At 41.0% G+C, this 14104-nt stretch overlaps 2 protein-coding genes across 11 annotated transcripts in view; one reads left to right on the forward strand and one right to left on the reverse strand.

Annotated features, from left to right (window-relative positions):
• The window catches only part of PHC3 (polyhomeotic homolog 3), a 31353-nt gene extending 21931 nt beyond the window's left edge, over nt 1-9422 (forward strand). For all 8 annotated transcript variants that reach the window (XM_030280611.4, XM_030280612.4, XM_072933588.1 and 5 more), the window contains one exon: nt 1806-9422. In XM_030280611.4, the coding sequence (XP_030136471.4) occupies nt 1806-1960 (155 nt within the window). In that variant the 3' untranslated portion in view covers nt 1961-9422. The remainder of the gene's footprint in view (nt 1-1805) is intronic.
• GPR160 (G protein-coupled receptor 160) lies at nt 9038-12828 on the reverse strand. 3 transcript variants are annotated; one of them, XM_072933595.1, is made up of 4 exons: nt 12583-12828; nt 12368-12502; nt 11830-12007; nt 9038-11355 (listed from the first exon to the last, which is right to left on the reverse strand). In XM_072933595.1, the coding sequence occupies exon 4, from the start codon at nt 11299-11301 to the stop codon at nt 10285-10287; it is 1017 nt and encodes a 338-aa protein (XP_072789696.1). In that variant the 5' UTR covers nt 11302-11355; nt 11830-12007; nt 12368-12502; nt 12583-12828; the 3' UTR covers nt 9038-10284. The 3 variants fall into 3 exon arrangements, with proteins under 3 accessions (XP_072789696.1, XP_041574161.2, XP_072789697.1); XM_041718227.2 differs by lacking the exon at nt 11830-12007; XM_072933596.1 differs by lacking the exons at nt 11830-12007; nt 12368-12502.
• Between the last annotated feature and the right edge of the window lie 1276 nt (nt 12829-14104).

A 14104-nucleotide genomic window follows, 5' to 3' on the forward strand; every position in this document is an offset into this window, starting at 1 on the left:
CTTAAGAATATACCCAGATGTGCATGGATGTGGGAACTGCAATACCTTCAACTTCCATGCTCTGCTTTTCCAAAAATGACTTTGATAAAAAGTATTTAAGAAGTTGCACGGAAATTGCTTAAAGGAAAAAAGCTGGCAACAGCAAACATCCAGTTTCCTATTTCAATAGGACCAGTTTTGTTCCTAAATGTAAGAGCATCTCCTGATCGCTCAAGACTCTTTGTAAATGGTATGGCCTGACAAGCGCAATGTTCAGGTCTTAAATCAGACATGCCATGATGCCTTTCCCAGAATACTCAATACTTGACTTAGAGATGTTTTATCTGTTGTTGGCACTTCAATAAGAAATCCTTTATTATGATGTCAGAGCTGATTGTTGCATGAGGTCTGTTTAACAAATCATTAAGGAAAAAATTGTGCTTTATTCTTCATGAAAAGCTAACTTTTTCCAACCTTGAATGTTACAACCTTCACACAGTAATAATCCAAATTAATTCAGGTTTGGATGTTGATACTTCCTTCCATGTTTCCTTTCCATTAGCCTTGTACACATTTGTAAATCCATCAGGAAATTAGGCTATCTATTCTTTATGGAATTTAAATCTGAACACACAAGAGAATATGAAATTACTTGCTGTTGTCTAGGTAGAAAAGTTCTTCACAGTAATTTCATATCTCTATAATAGTGTTCTTTTAAAAAGGGAAAATGTAAAAATGCCAAAAAATAAGCTTACTTGAGGAATAATTGACATCAGGAATGGAAGGTGGAGCACAAATTCAAGTGTGTCTGAAAGGCTCTTGAGACCGATGGAGAGACTGCTGGATTGAGAGCACAAATGTATTAAAAAACCCCATTAAAACCATGGCTGGGGGAAAGAAGCTTCAATAAACAACTGATAATGAGTGCTCTCATGGATGTTGTTGGAAGACATTTATCCGTCTAACAGAGCTGCCATAGAGCCAGACATAAATGGCTAATTCTGCTCAGCACACATCCAGAACATCTTTGGAGGAACCTTTATTTCCACAGTGTTCTTCAGTGGAAAAGGCCCTCAGTTGCTTGGGACACTCCAACCCATGTAGAGTCTTTTTTTTAATGTTGTGATCTTCAGTAACCTGAGACTGGTATTTCATGTTGAGAAAAGGAGTTTAACATGGGAAAAAACACCCAACTAGTTTAAAGTTGCACTTGTGAGCAGTGACTTGAATTAGTGCTGTGTATAGAATATTCACTCTGATAACAAATGCTAAATATCTTTGTGAGATGATTGTGCCAAAGCCATACATCAAAACTTTGTTTCCTTAGCTCAGTGGTGTAACATAAAGGTGGAATTAACTCATTTTGGAAATTGTAGCTATTTGGATGTTCTCACTGGACAGAGCAGTATAATATAGTTATCATTTATAGAATTAGGTAATGCTATCTCTTTATTGTTGGAAAGAACCTACTTCAATTACATTCCTGATTGCTATTTTATTGCTGTTTTCCCAGTCTCTCCCAATGATGAGAGGTTGTTCCTCTTAATGAAATGAAAATTCTGTCTTTGCTGGGACTTGAAATTCCCCATGAGTAGTTCTCTGATAAATACAGTGCAATTAGAGGCTGTAGTAAAACTTCTTTTCATATTATTTCAGAATTCCCATCACAATACTGAACTCTTGCATGTAATTTAGGTTCAACAAGCTAAAGAGATGAGCACTGGAAAATGGTGCTGAAAAGCTCTGGTGTGGACAAAATCTGGTGTGGATATTGGATCTAAGAATGGACATTTCTAAACAGTAATCATATTTTTTATTGCCTTTAGGTTGTCAAGATATTGCAGATGAATTTAGAGCACAAGAAATTGATGGACAAGCTCTCCTTTTGTTGAAGGAGGATCACCTTATGAGTGCAATGAATATTAAGCTTGGACCTGCATTGAAAATCTGTGCACGTATCAATTCCTTGAAAGAATCCTAGGAGGTGAACATGAAGGTTTAAACAACAGTTTCTCAGTGACAGAACCAACAGTAATATGCCAACATCTTCACTGTGGCATGAGTGTTACTGTGATATTTTGTTAAGTAGGTGGGGCTCTCCCCACATAAAGACTTTAAAATGTTCCTTTGATTATACCAGGAGTCCTCTGTAGTTTTCAACAACTAATAAGTTTATAGTAAAGCCTGAGTAATGCTTTGAATTGAAATTTTTCATGGAAAAACATGAAGTGAAATATGCTGTGATAGGTTAGATATTCTCCAACATGTACTTCATTTTATGAGTTATGATTAACACCCCAGTCCCCACCCCAATCCAGACACCATTTCAATTGTGTTGCTGTATTCTGAACGATTTTTCCCACATACAGCAGTGTTTGGACTGAACTAACAGAGTGTCCACAGGCCCTGTGGAAGCACTAGTACCAGTAAAATGCTATGCATTTAGTTGTGCTCTCTGAGTTTGTTTTAGTCTTGAGCAAATTGTTTGTAAGGGGTAGGTTAGCAGCTGGTTTTCCTCATGTAGGCTTACCCTCATCTCTGCCACTATAGTATTTTCTTGAAGTCTATAAAATACTATAAACCATGTAGATGTCTCATCGAAATCCTCATGATCAGGCTACTGACACTCCTGCCAGAGGTAACTGAAGCACATGTTACTTTACTCTTTGAATGCTGCTATGCACTAAGGGGGCATTAAGTGTTAGGTTTGTAATTTCACATGCTGCTAGTTAAGTTAAATCAGCAGTTCTCAAATGGGGGTTCAGAGTGGACCCCGAGGAAGTGTGGGAGCACTTGGGGTTCAGGTTCCCAAATGCCTGGATGTCAGGGGCTGAAAACTGCAGCCAGGACCAGCTCATGTTGAGACAAGTTACAAGTTGCTTTAGAGCCTGAGGGAAGAAGGGACAGCATAACTCGGATATTCTTTTTCTCGATACCTCTTCTAACATGTCTTTCCCTGTAGTGCATTTCCATTGCTTCACTGGAAGCTTCCAAGCACCTTTTCCTTGTCCAGTGGCCAGTGTGAGCTGTGCTTGCAGTACTCTGAGGAAGGAGCAGTGAGGCTCCCTCAGAGCTTGTGCAGGAGCAGCTGCTGAATGCCTGGAGCTGCAGGTCAGCAGGAGGCATGCCAACGTTGGCAACTCTGGGAGAATGTCCTGGTTTAGGGCAAATCTGGGAGGACCAGGACAGAGAAATATCCAGGGGCCCTGCTCTGTCCCTCTGACAGGAGATTTTGTCTTGGATGCTGCAGACCCAGGTGGTGGATTTTAGTGTCCCCCTCCATCTTCCCTCTCTCACACTCTGTGGAACAAATACATTTCCCCAGTTACTGATGCTCTTGGAAGCTGCCTGGGCTCTGAGGCAGCAGCACCTTGTTGGCCTTTGCTTCCCCACCACCTGTGCACCAATGCTCTTGGATGTATTTTGTCCTTCTGTTCCCTCCCTTTTGCAGCCCCACTCCCCTTATGTACAGACCTGGATCCTTAAGCTCTTGTTTAGGGAAAGAAGGGTACGTGTGCTGATAGTCACTGTGTATATTTGAATTAAATATGTGTATGTGTCTGCAAATAATGTATTTTTTTGTATTTTATGCAAATTAATGCATAATATATGATTGTGTAGGGAAGTATTCGGGGGCTGTACAGTATTCCTGAAGAGAGGAGGAACTGACCTAAAGTTTTGAGAACTGCTGCCCTAGATCAAAAGGGGTCAATGCACATACACTGGCCAAAAGGCAGGTTTGTGACAGACAGATTAATATGTATATTATTTAACTGATGACCCTGAAGAGTAAATTTGAATTACAGAAAATCTGTGCTTCATTTTCCTTTAATTACACTATTGCTTTGTTTCCACTAACAGATTTTCTACCATTACCTTCTAGAGATCAACATTAGAATCATTGTTCTTAATTACAACTGTTTGAGCTTGCTAATAGCAGATGTTATTAATGTTTTTATTAACCACTGAAGCTGCAAGTTAGGACAACACGTTGCAGTTGCACGCTGGTATGTGGTGAGAACCCTTACCCAAATGGCACCAAAGCTTTAGAAGATGAATTGATGCCTGGGTTTATTTTGGAGGGAAGTTGCTAAGCACTTTCTAGTTTTGTTTTTTGTTTTTGTTTTTTTTTTCCTATTTTCAGTTACTGTTGTAAAATAAACTTAGTTGAACTTCCAATATTTGTTAATGTTCATTTGAAAGACATTCAAATGATGGAGACAGTGGGTTCCCATTTGTAGCATTTCTGTAAGATACACAGTGTAGCATATCTGTAACATATGTTCTAAAGGATATGTTCTGTTTTGATGAGCTAACTGAAGACTAAATATATCTTAGATATTTATCCTTTGGCTTTTGTCTTAAAGTTTTATTATTTTTATACAAAAATCTCACTGGCTAATTTTTAATCTGTCTTCTGATTGTACTGTTCTTAGATAATGTAAAAAGTAGGGATACATAAATGTGGTTTGATAATGGCTTAAGGTGTACTAGAAAATGTGGACTTAGGGGGTCTTATTTAGACCTGTAGTTAATCAGTGTTACATGCATGAGAATTTCATGGCTACTTTAATTTTGCTTTATTAGACAGCTTTCAGGAGAGCTTGTCCAGCTAGAGTTTGTGTCCAGCTCAGCCAGAATCACTACCAGGTGCCAGGAGATCAGAGCAGACCCCAGTAAGGCACATCTGGTCCTGTTCATCTGGTATGTAACATTCCCTGTGGGTTTGGGAGAGCCACAGATAATGAGTTATGCTTTAAATATTCATAAATGCAGCAGCTTAGAATATGGGTCTTATGCATATTGAAATTTTTTTCTTCTTCAGTGATTTTGGCAATTAACTGGAAGTTTAAATCAGACACAGCCATACCAACCTGTACTGATAGAAGTGCACTTGTACAGGAGGGTTTGCCAGTGTAGCTGTGTCAATAAAATATTTTTTTTTTTTTAAATCACACTTGTATATGAAAGTAGGCTGGAAAATTTCCAAGTGCTACTGAAGTCTACTTGGGAAGCTTATGAATTTTCTCAAAAAACCAATATAATACTTAGAGTAACAATCCTCCAGAACCATTTTATGTACCAGCCACTTGCTGTTCAGATAGGTGAGGTTTTCCCAGACTTATATTAACCATTTCCCATGGCTTTCCCACATGTTAGTCTGTACCCTCTTGCAAAAGAAGAAGTATTAAAGATTTTAATTGTATTTTAACACTTGTTCCCACAGGATGTGTCTACAAGAAATCTTTTTTTTTTTAATTCCCTTTATTTCCTGGGATTTTGCTGGGTGTGGTGTGCCACTGCCTGGCATGGCAGCTACAGCTAATGCCAGTTTCAGATGGCTGTTCTCATTCTAATACCACAATATCCATGCAAAAACTTCCACCTCAAGAGCTCAACAGATTTCTTACACAGTGGCAAATCTACAGCTCTGAGTGATCAAAGAATTAAGTGACAGCTATGCTGAGTCCTGGCTTTGCAAATTAGACATCCCCATAATTTATAACATGAGTAGTTCAGATTGTACTGAGACTGCTCATCTTAAAACTCAGCATGTATAAAAGCTTGCAGGATTATTCTCTCAACAGTATTGTATAGAGATGTCCTGTTAGCATATACTTAGAAATATATTTGTCATCATTAACCAGACATTTCCTCATTGATTGTTTTAGGCTGCAGATAATGACAGTGCAAAACAATCAATCTAGGGTCGTTTTTTAATACTCACCTAAATTAGTTTATTAGGGATGGAAAGTGTTTTAAATACACTGTTCCTGTTCAATGCTGAGTGGAACAGGTATGAGCAGAGCTATCAATGAATAATTTCACTGTAAAGTGCTAATTGCTCATAGTGAATTAATTTTCAAGTCACTCTTGCATAGTGAGCAGTAGTTTCAGACAGGAAATACTGTGAGGAGAAAGAAATTTTAAATTTAATGCTTAGTTCATTTAAGATGAACCTAAATTAAATTAATTTTAAAAGACTTTGCCTTTAGTCATGAGAGTTTATTTAGACCTGAAAGGTTCTATGTAGTTATATCCCCTGGATGGCTTTGCAAATGGTGACATTTGAAAAAGAGACAGTAATGATGCTCCAGTGCCAGCTGTGTGGGTTTTTCAGGAAGCTTTTTCAGGAAGCTGTCCCTGGTCTGAGCTGATGGAGTCAGGGCCTGAGACACAGACTGAGCACCAAGGCAGTGAACACACAGTACCCTAATCCATGAGAATCAGCCTGGTTTGTTTTTACCATCTTCATCTCTTTGGAAATCTGACATTTCCTTCCCCACTCAATTTCTGAGAGTGGCATTTTGCTCTCTTGGATGTCAGCTCTGGGGGCTGTGGAGTTTTGTGTCCTGCTTTATCCCCTGGGTCTCATGGGCAGCACTTCCACATTGGTCCAAGCCCATCCTAAGCTGCTGTGTAGGTTTGTGTAACCTCTGCATTAAAACACACACCTGCTCATTCACCTGAAGGTTGCATAGTATTTTCTGATCTCTTACAGCAAAGTGGAAGGGAAAAAGCAAAGTTCAGAGAATATGCTGGTAATTGCAGGTATGGAGTAAGCTCATAGTCCAGCTTTTGTAACCATGGATTTAATGTTTCTGAAGCACAGTTCTGGGAGCCAGTGTAATGAACAGATTTCAAGTTAAAATTTTTTAAATTTCCAGCAAGTATTCATGTTGAATTATCTAAATGACTCTGTAGAGTAAGTAGCTAGACAAACAAGATTTTAAAATATTTTTTTTCCATCCAGAAGTAATTGTAACTTGAGCACAATTGTGCATTCGTAGGATTGTGATCATAAACACTGTTTAAGTGCAATACTTAACACTGAAGGAGCATTCTAGCTGTGTTTATGAAGCACTGCTTGGGTACATAGGGTTGTTGACAGTCTTGTGGTGTTGTTGCTAGGTAATAATCAGGATATCTATGCTGATTATGGGATTAGGTTTGAAGCACAAATGTCTTTGATTCATGAGGTAGATCTGCTTTGTGAGTGAAGCCTGGGCAATCTGTGGAAGGCTTGTGTTGTCCTTCACTCTCCAGCCAGGATGCTTTTTGCAAATTCATTTTTGGAAAGAATGAGGGATTCTGCACGCCCAGCTTTCTTTCCAAGTAGTCTTTGTGTTATAGAATGAACAAGCCAATACTGACCAGGAAAGATGTGTGTAAAGATGAAGGGTTTTATCATTGAGGAAAGATGTGTGTAAAGATGAAGGGTTTTATCATTGAGTGCCAAATACTCTGTTCAGAGTTGAAAACACATAGAATATCTCATTAAAATCACTGTTGATTTGTAAGAGATTATTTAAATGAGAAAAGTACAGAATTCTCCCATAAAGGGTTAACACTTTAGCTGCTGTTAGCATTAATAGCAATACTGTAAGGTATTTGAATGGTATAAGGCCATTAGTTGCTGGCACAGCACAAGAAGTGATGTACAAAGGAGATGTAGCAGTGGTTATCTGTAGTTCTTTCATTTCAGATATTTCCACCTTCCTGGCACAGCTTCTATCCTCTCTGGCAGTGAAACTGTCACCCCTGTTCTAGAGAGGGATGGTCCAGGCATCAGTGTTGGGACTGCCCAGAAGCACCAGGTTAAAAAAAAATGCAGAGGAAAATACAATTGTTAGGAAGGCAGTAGGGTGAAGATCACTGCTCAGCTGGTGTCTCCCTCCATGAATGCCAAGCATAAAAGTGGGCTTGCAAAGAGAACTACCATTAATGTTTTAAAACAGTCACTGGGCAGGCTCAGGCACCATGGTTGGATGTTGCTGGAAACCTGCAGTGCCACTGTTGCCTCAATTGAGGTGACAGCTTAAAAGTTGATGCTCTTTGGCACTTTTCCACCGAAAGTAAGAAAAAATAAATTTGACAACTAATACAGTGATGTAACATCAATCCATTAATATTTGTTTTGGCTGCATGTTGTGGGTTCCCTGTAAAAAATGTTTAAAACTTCAAGTGGCTTTAGGAGCACTGCAGCAGCTACAGGAATTCTGGCACGTTAGGGCAGATGGGGTTGTGTAAACTTTAATTAGGGCTTGGGAAGCTGAACCACACTGATAAATAAAACATGTTAGCAGCCTCACCCAACTGGTTGCAGTTCCAGTTCCTTGCATGTTAGTGATTCAGAAGGGTGAGACTTACCATGCAAAACACACCTGAAATGAACTTGAAAATAGCTTTTCCTTCATCTGGTGTTGAATGAACTTTAAAAGAGGAATTTCCCCCTGCCTGCCAAGTCTGTATGAATTAGTTATTTCATGATTCTGAAATGCCTGGTGCATTCCTAGATTTGATGTATTTGCTGATTTTCAAATGGAATTAGGTTTTGTAAATATTTTGTCAGCCCCATTTCAGTGGGTGTCCAGTTTCTATAAAACCTGAAGAAATGCTGTGTCAAACCCCTGTGTTTAGCCATGGTTTATCCTATAGCATCTCCAGCACTAACAGCAATTACAGTTTGAGGGAGCAGGGAGAGATTGCTTAGGGCTGTTTTCCAGTTAACATTGCGTGTGTTTTCCTGCTTTTAACATGGAAATAGAATTTCCTCCAAATACATTTTCCAGCATAAAAAAATGAAATAATTTGTGGTGCCAAACACTTCCAACTATATTGCTAAGCATTGCCTCCTCTTATTGCACTAGTTTTAAAATTCAGTTTTTGATCATTTACTATCCTTTTGATGGCCTTTTAACTAGATTTTCTCCCCAAACCATTTTCTACTGCTGAAAAATGCTTGTCCCCTTTTGATTACATCACAGAAAACTCAAAGAATTTTACAACAGACTGTGGGTGAAAGAAGCACTATGTGGGGTGAAGTAATAAATCAAAATAATCGGATTTTAGTATGTTTCAGAAATTGAAGATTAATTTATGATTGAGATGTGATTGTGTATTCTTATGGAGTGAAATACTAGAATATTCTTTTATAAGAAAATTTAACCCATGTAATCTTAAATTCTGCAATTAAATCTATCTCTATAATTGATATCTAATAAAATAAATTATTACCCAAAATCGAAATTTTGCAGTTGAAGAGCACACAATGAGCTATGTAAAAGTATGATCTTTACTTTGTGAATCGTTTTATAAGAAGCACTTTCCTATTACCAACTAGCATGTGAACGAATTTTAGATTCTCTCATTTGTTATGATCTGTAAAAATGACATTTCTTCAATCTGTCTGTTAATGGATAAATCCATCCTACAAATGCTGAAACAAAGCACCTTATACTATGCTGCTTAAACTTGCTTGTAATTGCACCTTTTGTTATCTGCAGAGTTTTCTTAATGAGTATTCTTGTGTGAAATCATTGTTCCCTGTGGGTCTGGGGGACAGTTAAATAACCTACAGCATCATTTACTTAGTTTCTCTTTCAATACAACATTGTATTGTGACCTTAGTGCTTCAGAAATAAATGCTAATTTCATTTGTCTGCTTTGGTTGTGTATCATTTATTTCTCTTATACAAAATCAAATCAAGTCCATTGTAAAACTCGAAGAATTTGAAAAATGAGAGTATTTTTGCTAGAAGCCTGACTAATTCTTTCCCTACTGAAGTAGTCCCACTTCATATTTAACTATTTTAAAGTAATTTTGTCTTCAAACTAAGGTACATTTTAATTTGAGCTATTCTTTAACCTTGGGTATGCATTTATGTGTAGCAGCTAACCTTGATGCTTGTTGCTTTAATTATTTAATTATTAATATGATCATGTACCTTAGAGGAACAGCAGCAAAGAAACAATGAAACAGCACCTCTCCTGTAGTTGTGGAAGTTGCACATCTTGCACTGGTTTTGTACTATATAACATTTCTATTTCTCTAGGAGTTGTAACTTTAACTTAAACAAGTTATTTCTTGTTAAACAGACAGCAACCCTTACCTTCCATCAAGCTGACAAAAATTCACATTTTAACAACAAAATACACTTCAAAAGCTCATATGAACCTTAGGTCAGCCTCTGTATGTAACTCCAGCCTTCCAGACTTCATTGCATTTTGTACTGTAAAACCTGAGATAATTCCATTTAAAGGAAGTGTAGAATTCTATTCACAAAAATCAAGTTTAACTGAAAACTTGTCCTATATAAGCAGTGTTTTTTTTAAACATGTAATTTCAAGTTGAATTTCCTGGCCTGGCAGTGCTTGCAGTGCAACATTCACTGCAGTATTGCTGGGCACTGGACTTGTGTCTATGGAGTGAAGCTCTGGAGATGTTTCCTTGTGTTGTCTGTAAGGACCCAGCCACCCAACATCAGAGTTCTGCTTCTTTGCAGCCTTTTCAGTCGCAGCTCATTAACAGATGACAATTACTGTGCCTGGCGTATCAGCTGGCTTTGTGCTTTCATTGTTGAACGGCATAAAGCAGAATTTCCAGCTGACAAAGGGGTCTGTGCACCACCCCTCCTCTGTCAGCTCCACCTCGTGGCACCGGCACCAGTAGGCTGCTGCCAGGAGAAAGCTGTTGATGAAGCACAGCCAGGGCACGTTCATCTCCACATAGGCTGGGATCTGCACTCCCAGGAGCAGAACCACCACCTGGAGAACAACAAACGGTGCCCAGGTGCCAAGGAAACACAGGAGGAGCCTGCTCAGGAGCTGCCACTTAAAGCAAGTGGTGTTGTTAGGCACGTAGGGGAACATCAGCACAGGCTGGCTGGAAAAGGACAGGAGCCTGGCAGACAGCAGCATGGTTGTCACCTCCCTCCAGCAAGCCAGGAGAGCTGTGCCCAGCAGCAGCACCATGGCCCACGACACCGAGGAGCTCTGCCAGCTGCCAGAGAGAGGGCACTGGGAAGGGGAAACTCTGTTCTGCATCTCCAGCTCTCCAGAGACAGCAGGAACTTGGAGAGTGCAATAAAACCCAGAAATCCATATAACCACCACAGCAAATCCATAAAGTAACTTCCGAGCTGCTGTAGGGAGCTGGGATGTTTGGGAGACGGTGGTGTAATAATCCAGAGCAGCCACGAGGTACACGGGGTAAGGCAAAATGCCGTAGGTCAGAGAAGAGATCTGAGTGAAGAGGCAGATGTGGTACTCCGTGAATCGCACGCCCCAGAGCGCAAAGTCCTCAAACCAGAAAATGAAACACATGCTCAGCAGCAGTGTGAAATCAAGGAGTGCCACTGAAACACAGAAGTAACCCATAAAACTGACTTTCACAGGTCTTGGCTTAATTTGCAACATGAAGAAATCAAGGAAGACTTTTCCAAGCATAATCAGGACCAGCATGTAGCTGATTTCAAGAGGTTGGCTGGTGTGGGTGCAGTGGTGCTGAGCAGAACCATTTTCACAGAGTCTGGCAGCCATCCTCCAGTGGTAAAACCAGCAAAAATAAATATCACAGGGCACAGTGCTTCATCTCTGAAAAGAAAAGAAAAAATTGTAGAAATTTGTTTCTCTGTAGCTCTACCAATTAGTTACATCATAGCAACCACCCAGTTTGTCTGAATTTTTCAGGCCCCTTAATGAAGAGTAAAGAGCCTCTCTTCTCATCATTAGCTTATCAACAGCTGCCTAAATTTTGAGAGTTAACATCTGAGTTTTAACATTCTTGAGAGTTAAAAGGTCAGCATAATTTACTTATTTACTTTTCTAGCTAATGATCCAAGCAAAGGTTTAGGAAAAGGGAAGACATGGAGAGGTCTTTCTGTCCATCTGGCCAGAGGGATGGAGGTTTCAGAGCTCCTGCATATTCTGAAAAAATTACAGGACAGAAATCATACAAGACACTGCAGGAGATGCTGCAGCACAGCCTCACAGTTTGTTATGCTCATAGAATCGGTAGGATCGAGATTGCAGAAATAGCTTGAAAGCGGAAAAAGCATCAAGGATCACCTCCTTTTTTGGTGGAAAAATCCTGGAACTCCGAGACAATCCAAAGCACAAGGGTTCCATTAGTGAATTGGGGTTTTTGTTCATCTCTAAGTACAATGACAGAGACCTCAGAACAGCTGGTTTTCCCTGCAGACTTGCACAAGTTTCTTTATGACAACTCTTTTCCAAATATTAATTCCTAAGGAAAACAAACATAGGGTGGCTCTGTGTATGTCAGCAAGACAACATGGACAGTTTATCTGAATTATTCTCTTTTCTTCAAGAAGCAGGATGGAGTCCACGATCCCAGTGAAAGCAGAGTTGAGGAGCCAAGGCAGCTGTAAACAGGAACTGACTCCGAGCTCTGTGTTGACAGCGAATTGCTTCGATTTAAGCAGACACCTGCATTTTGTGACCGGTTTGCCAGAGTCAGTCAACATTTGTGTATTTGTGTTAGTGCACGTTTGAGTTTGAGTGTCCTGAGAGCAGAGTTAAAGCAACTACAAGTCCTTGGCAGCACAACCTGAGAAGCATCCACGGAGTTTGCTTACAAGCCTACCTGGGCTGGCTTCGCTCTTCATCGGCACAAGTGCATCCTCTGAAACCTGAGCTGTCTTTCCAGTACGGCTTAATTCCGGATTTTATCTTCATGTGCTGGATGCTGCTGCACTTGAGCCCGCAGAAAGGAGGGAGCCTGCACGCAAACAGGGTCCCGTTCGGTAAGATAATAATAATAGTAGTAGTAGTAATAATAATGATATTAATATTAATCACCTGTCCTGGGCCGTGCGGGCACAGCTCCCATCCTGCGCACAGAGAACCCCGCGGCTCCTGTCCCGGCCGGGCTCCGCCGCTGTCCCCGGGCCTCCCGGCGGGTTCCTGCTCCCCTCCGGAGCCGGAGGGAGGGAGGCGGCCCGGGGGGCTCCGAGGGGACACCGGGGCTGTCCCCGCCCGGGCTGTCCCCACCTGCGGCCGGGCTGTCCCCACCCGGGCTGTCCCCACCTGCGGCCGGGCTGTCCCCGCCCGGGCTGTCCCCACCCGGGCTGTCCCCACCTGCAGCCGCGCTCCGCGTCCCGCCCGCGGGGCCGCCACCCACCGCCGGGACCGGGCGGGACCGGGCGGGACCGGGCGGGACCGGGCGGGACCGGCGGGCGGGGAGCGGCAGTGCGGGCTCGTGTCGAGGGGAGCAGGGCAGAACACAGGTAACACATAACAAATATAACACCTATAGCACGTGTAACACATCTAACAGAAGATGTTATGGCATGTAACAGCTGTCAGAAAAACATGTCACACACATGATACATAACATACAACGTATAGCACACATAAACATAACATAACACACAGAGCACATGTAACACATAGCATTTAGCACACATAAGCATAAATAACATATATAACACACATAGCGCATGTAACACATAGCATTTAGCACACATAAGCATAAATAACACATATAACACACAGAGCACATGTAACACATTTAGCACATATAAGCACGAATAACACATATAACACACACAGCATATGTAACTCATGGCATTTAGCACACATAAATAACACACATAACACACAGAGCACATGTAACACATATCATTTAGCACACATAAACATAAACAACACATATTACATAACACATAGAGCACATGTAACTCATGGCATTTAGCACACATAAATAACACATATAACACACAGAGCACATGTAACACATTTAGCACATATAAGCACGAATAACACATATATCACACATAACACATACAGCATATGTAACTCATGGCATTTAGCACACATAAATAACACATATAACACACAGAGCACATATGACACACAGTACACATAACACAAAATAACTGCCCTGGGGAACAGGTTCCCTGTGTTGTGTTTGATCCCCTGGCAATGGGAGGTGGAGCAGCCTCATGGTGCCCCACTGCCAAGGGCAGCATGGTGGGATGCCCAGATCTGTATAAAAGTGGCAGATAGATATTTTGGGTTCTAAATGTGCAACGTATGTGGGGAAAAAAGGCGATGGTGGGCTGTGAGGGTGCTTCAGCAGGAGCCCTCGGGCCCCTCAGGACTTGGCTGCGTGGCAGCGAACACAGGATGCTCCCTCTGGGAAGCCCTTTGCCCACACGGTGGGCATTGTTTGATGTAGCTGTGTGTATAAGAGAATCAAGTGGCTGGCAGGACTTCTGAAAGCAACTCACTCTCTGGAATGAAATTCAAATGTAAGCTGTGATTTTCCCCCCTCTATTTGTTCTTGCCCCTCTCCTCCCCCCTTCCACGGTTTGTCTTA

The sequence above is a fragment of the Taeniopygia guttata genome, chromosome 9 (genome assembly GCF_048771995.1).
Source record: "Taeniopygia guttata chromosome 9, bTaeGut7.mat, whole genome shotgun sequence".
Taxonomy (NCBI): domain Eukaryota; kingdom Metazoa; phylum Chordata; class Aves; order Passeriformes; family Estrildidae; genus Taeniopygia; species Taeniopygia guttata.

Bases quoted from the DNA above. Each gene is read 5' to 3' on its own strand.
- GPR160 (XM_072933596.1), bottom strand. From the start codon at position 11,301: ATGGCTGCCAGACTCTGTGAAAATGGTTCTGCTCAGCACCACTGCACC.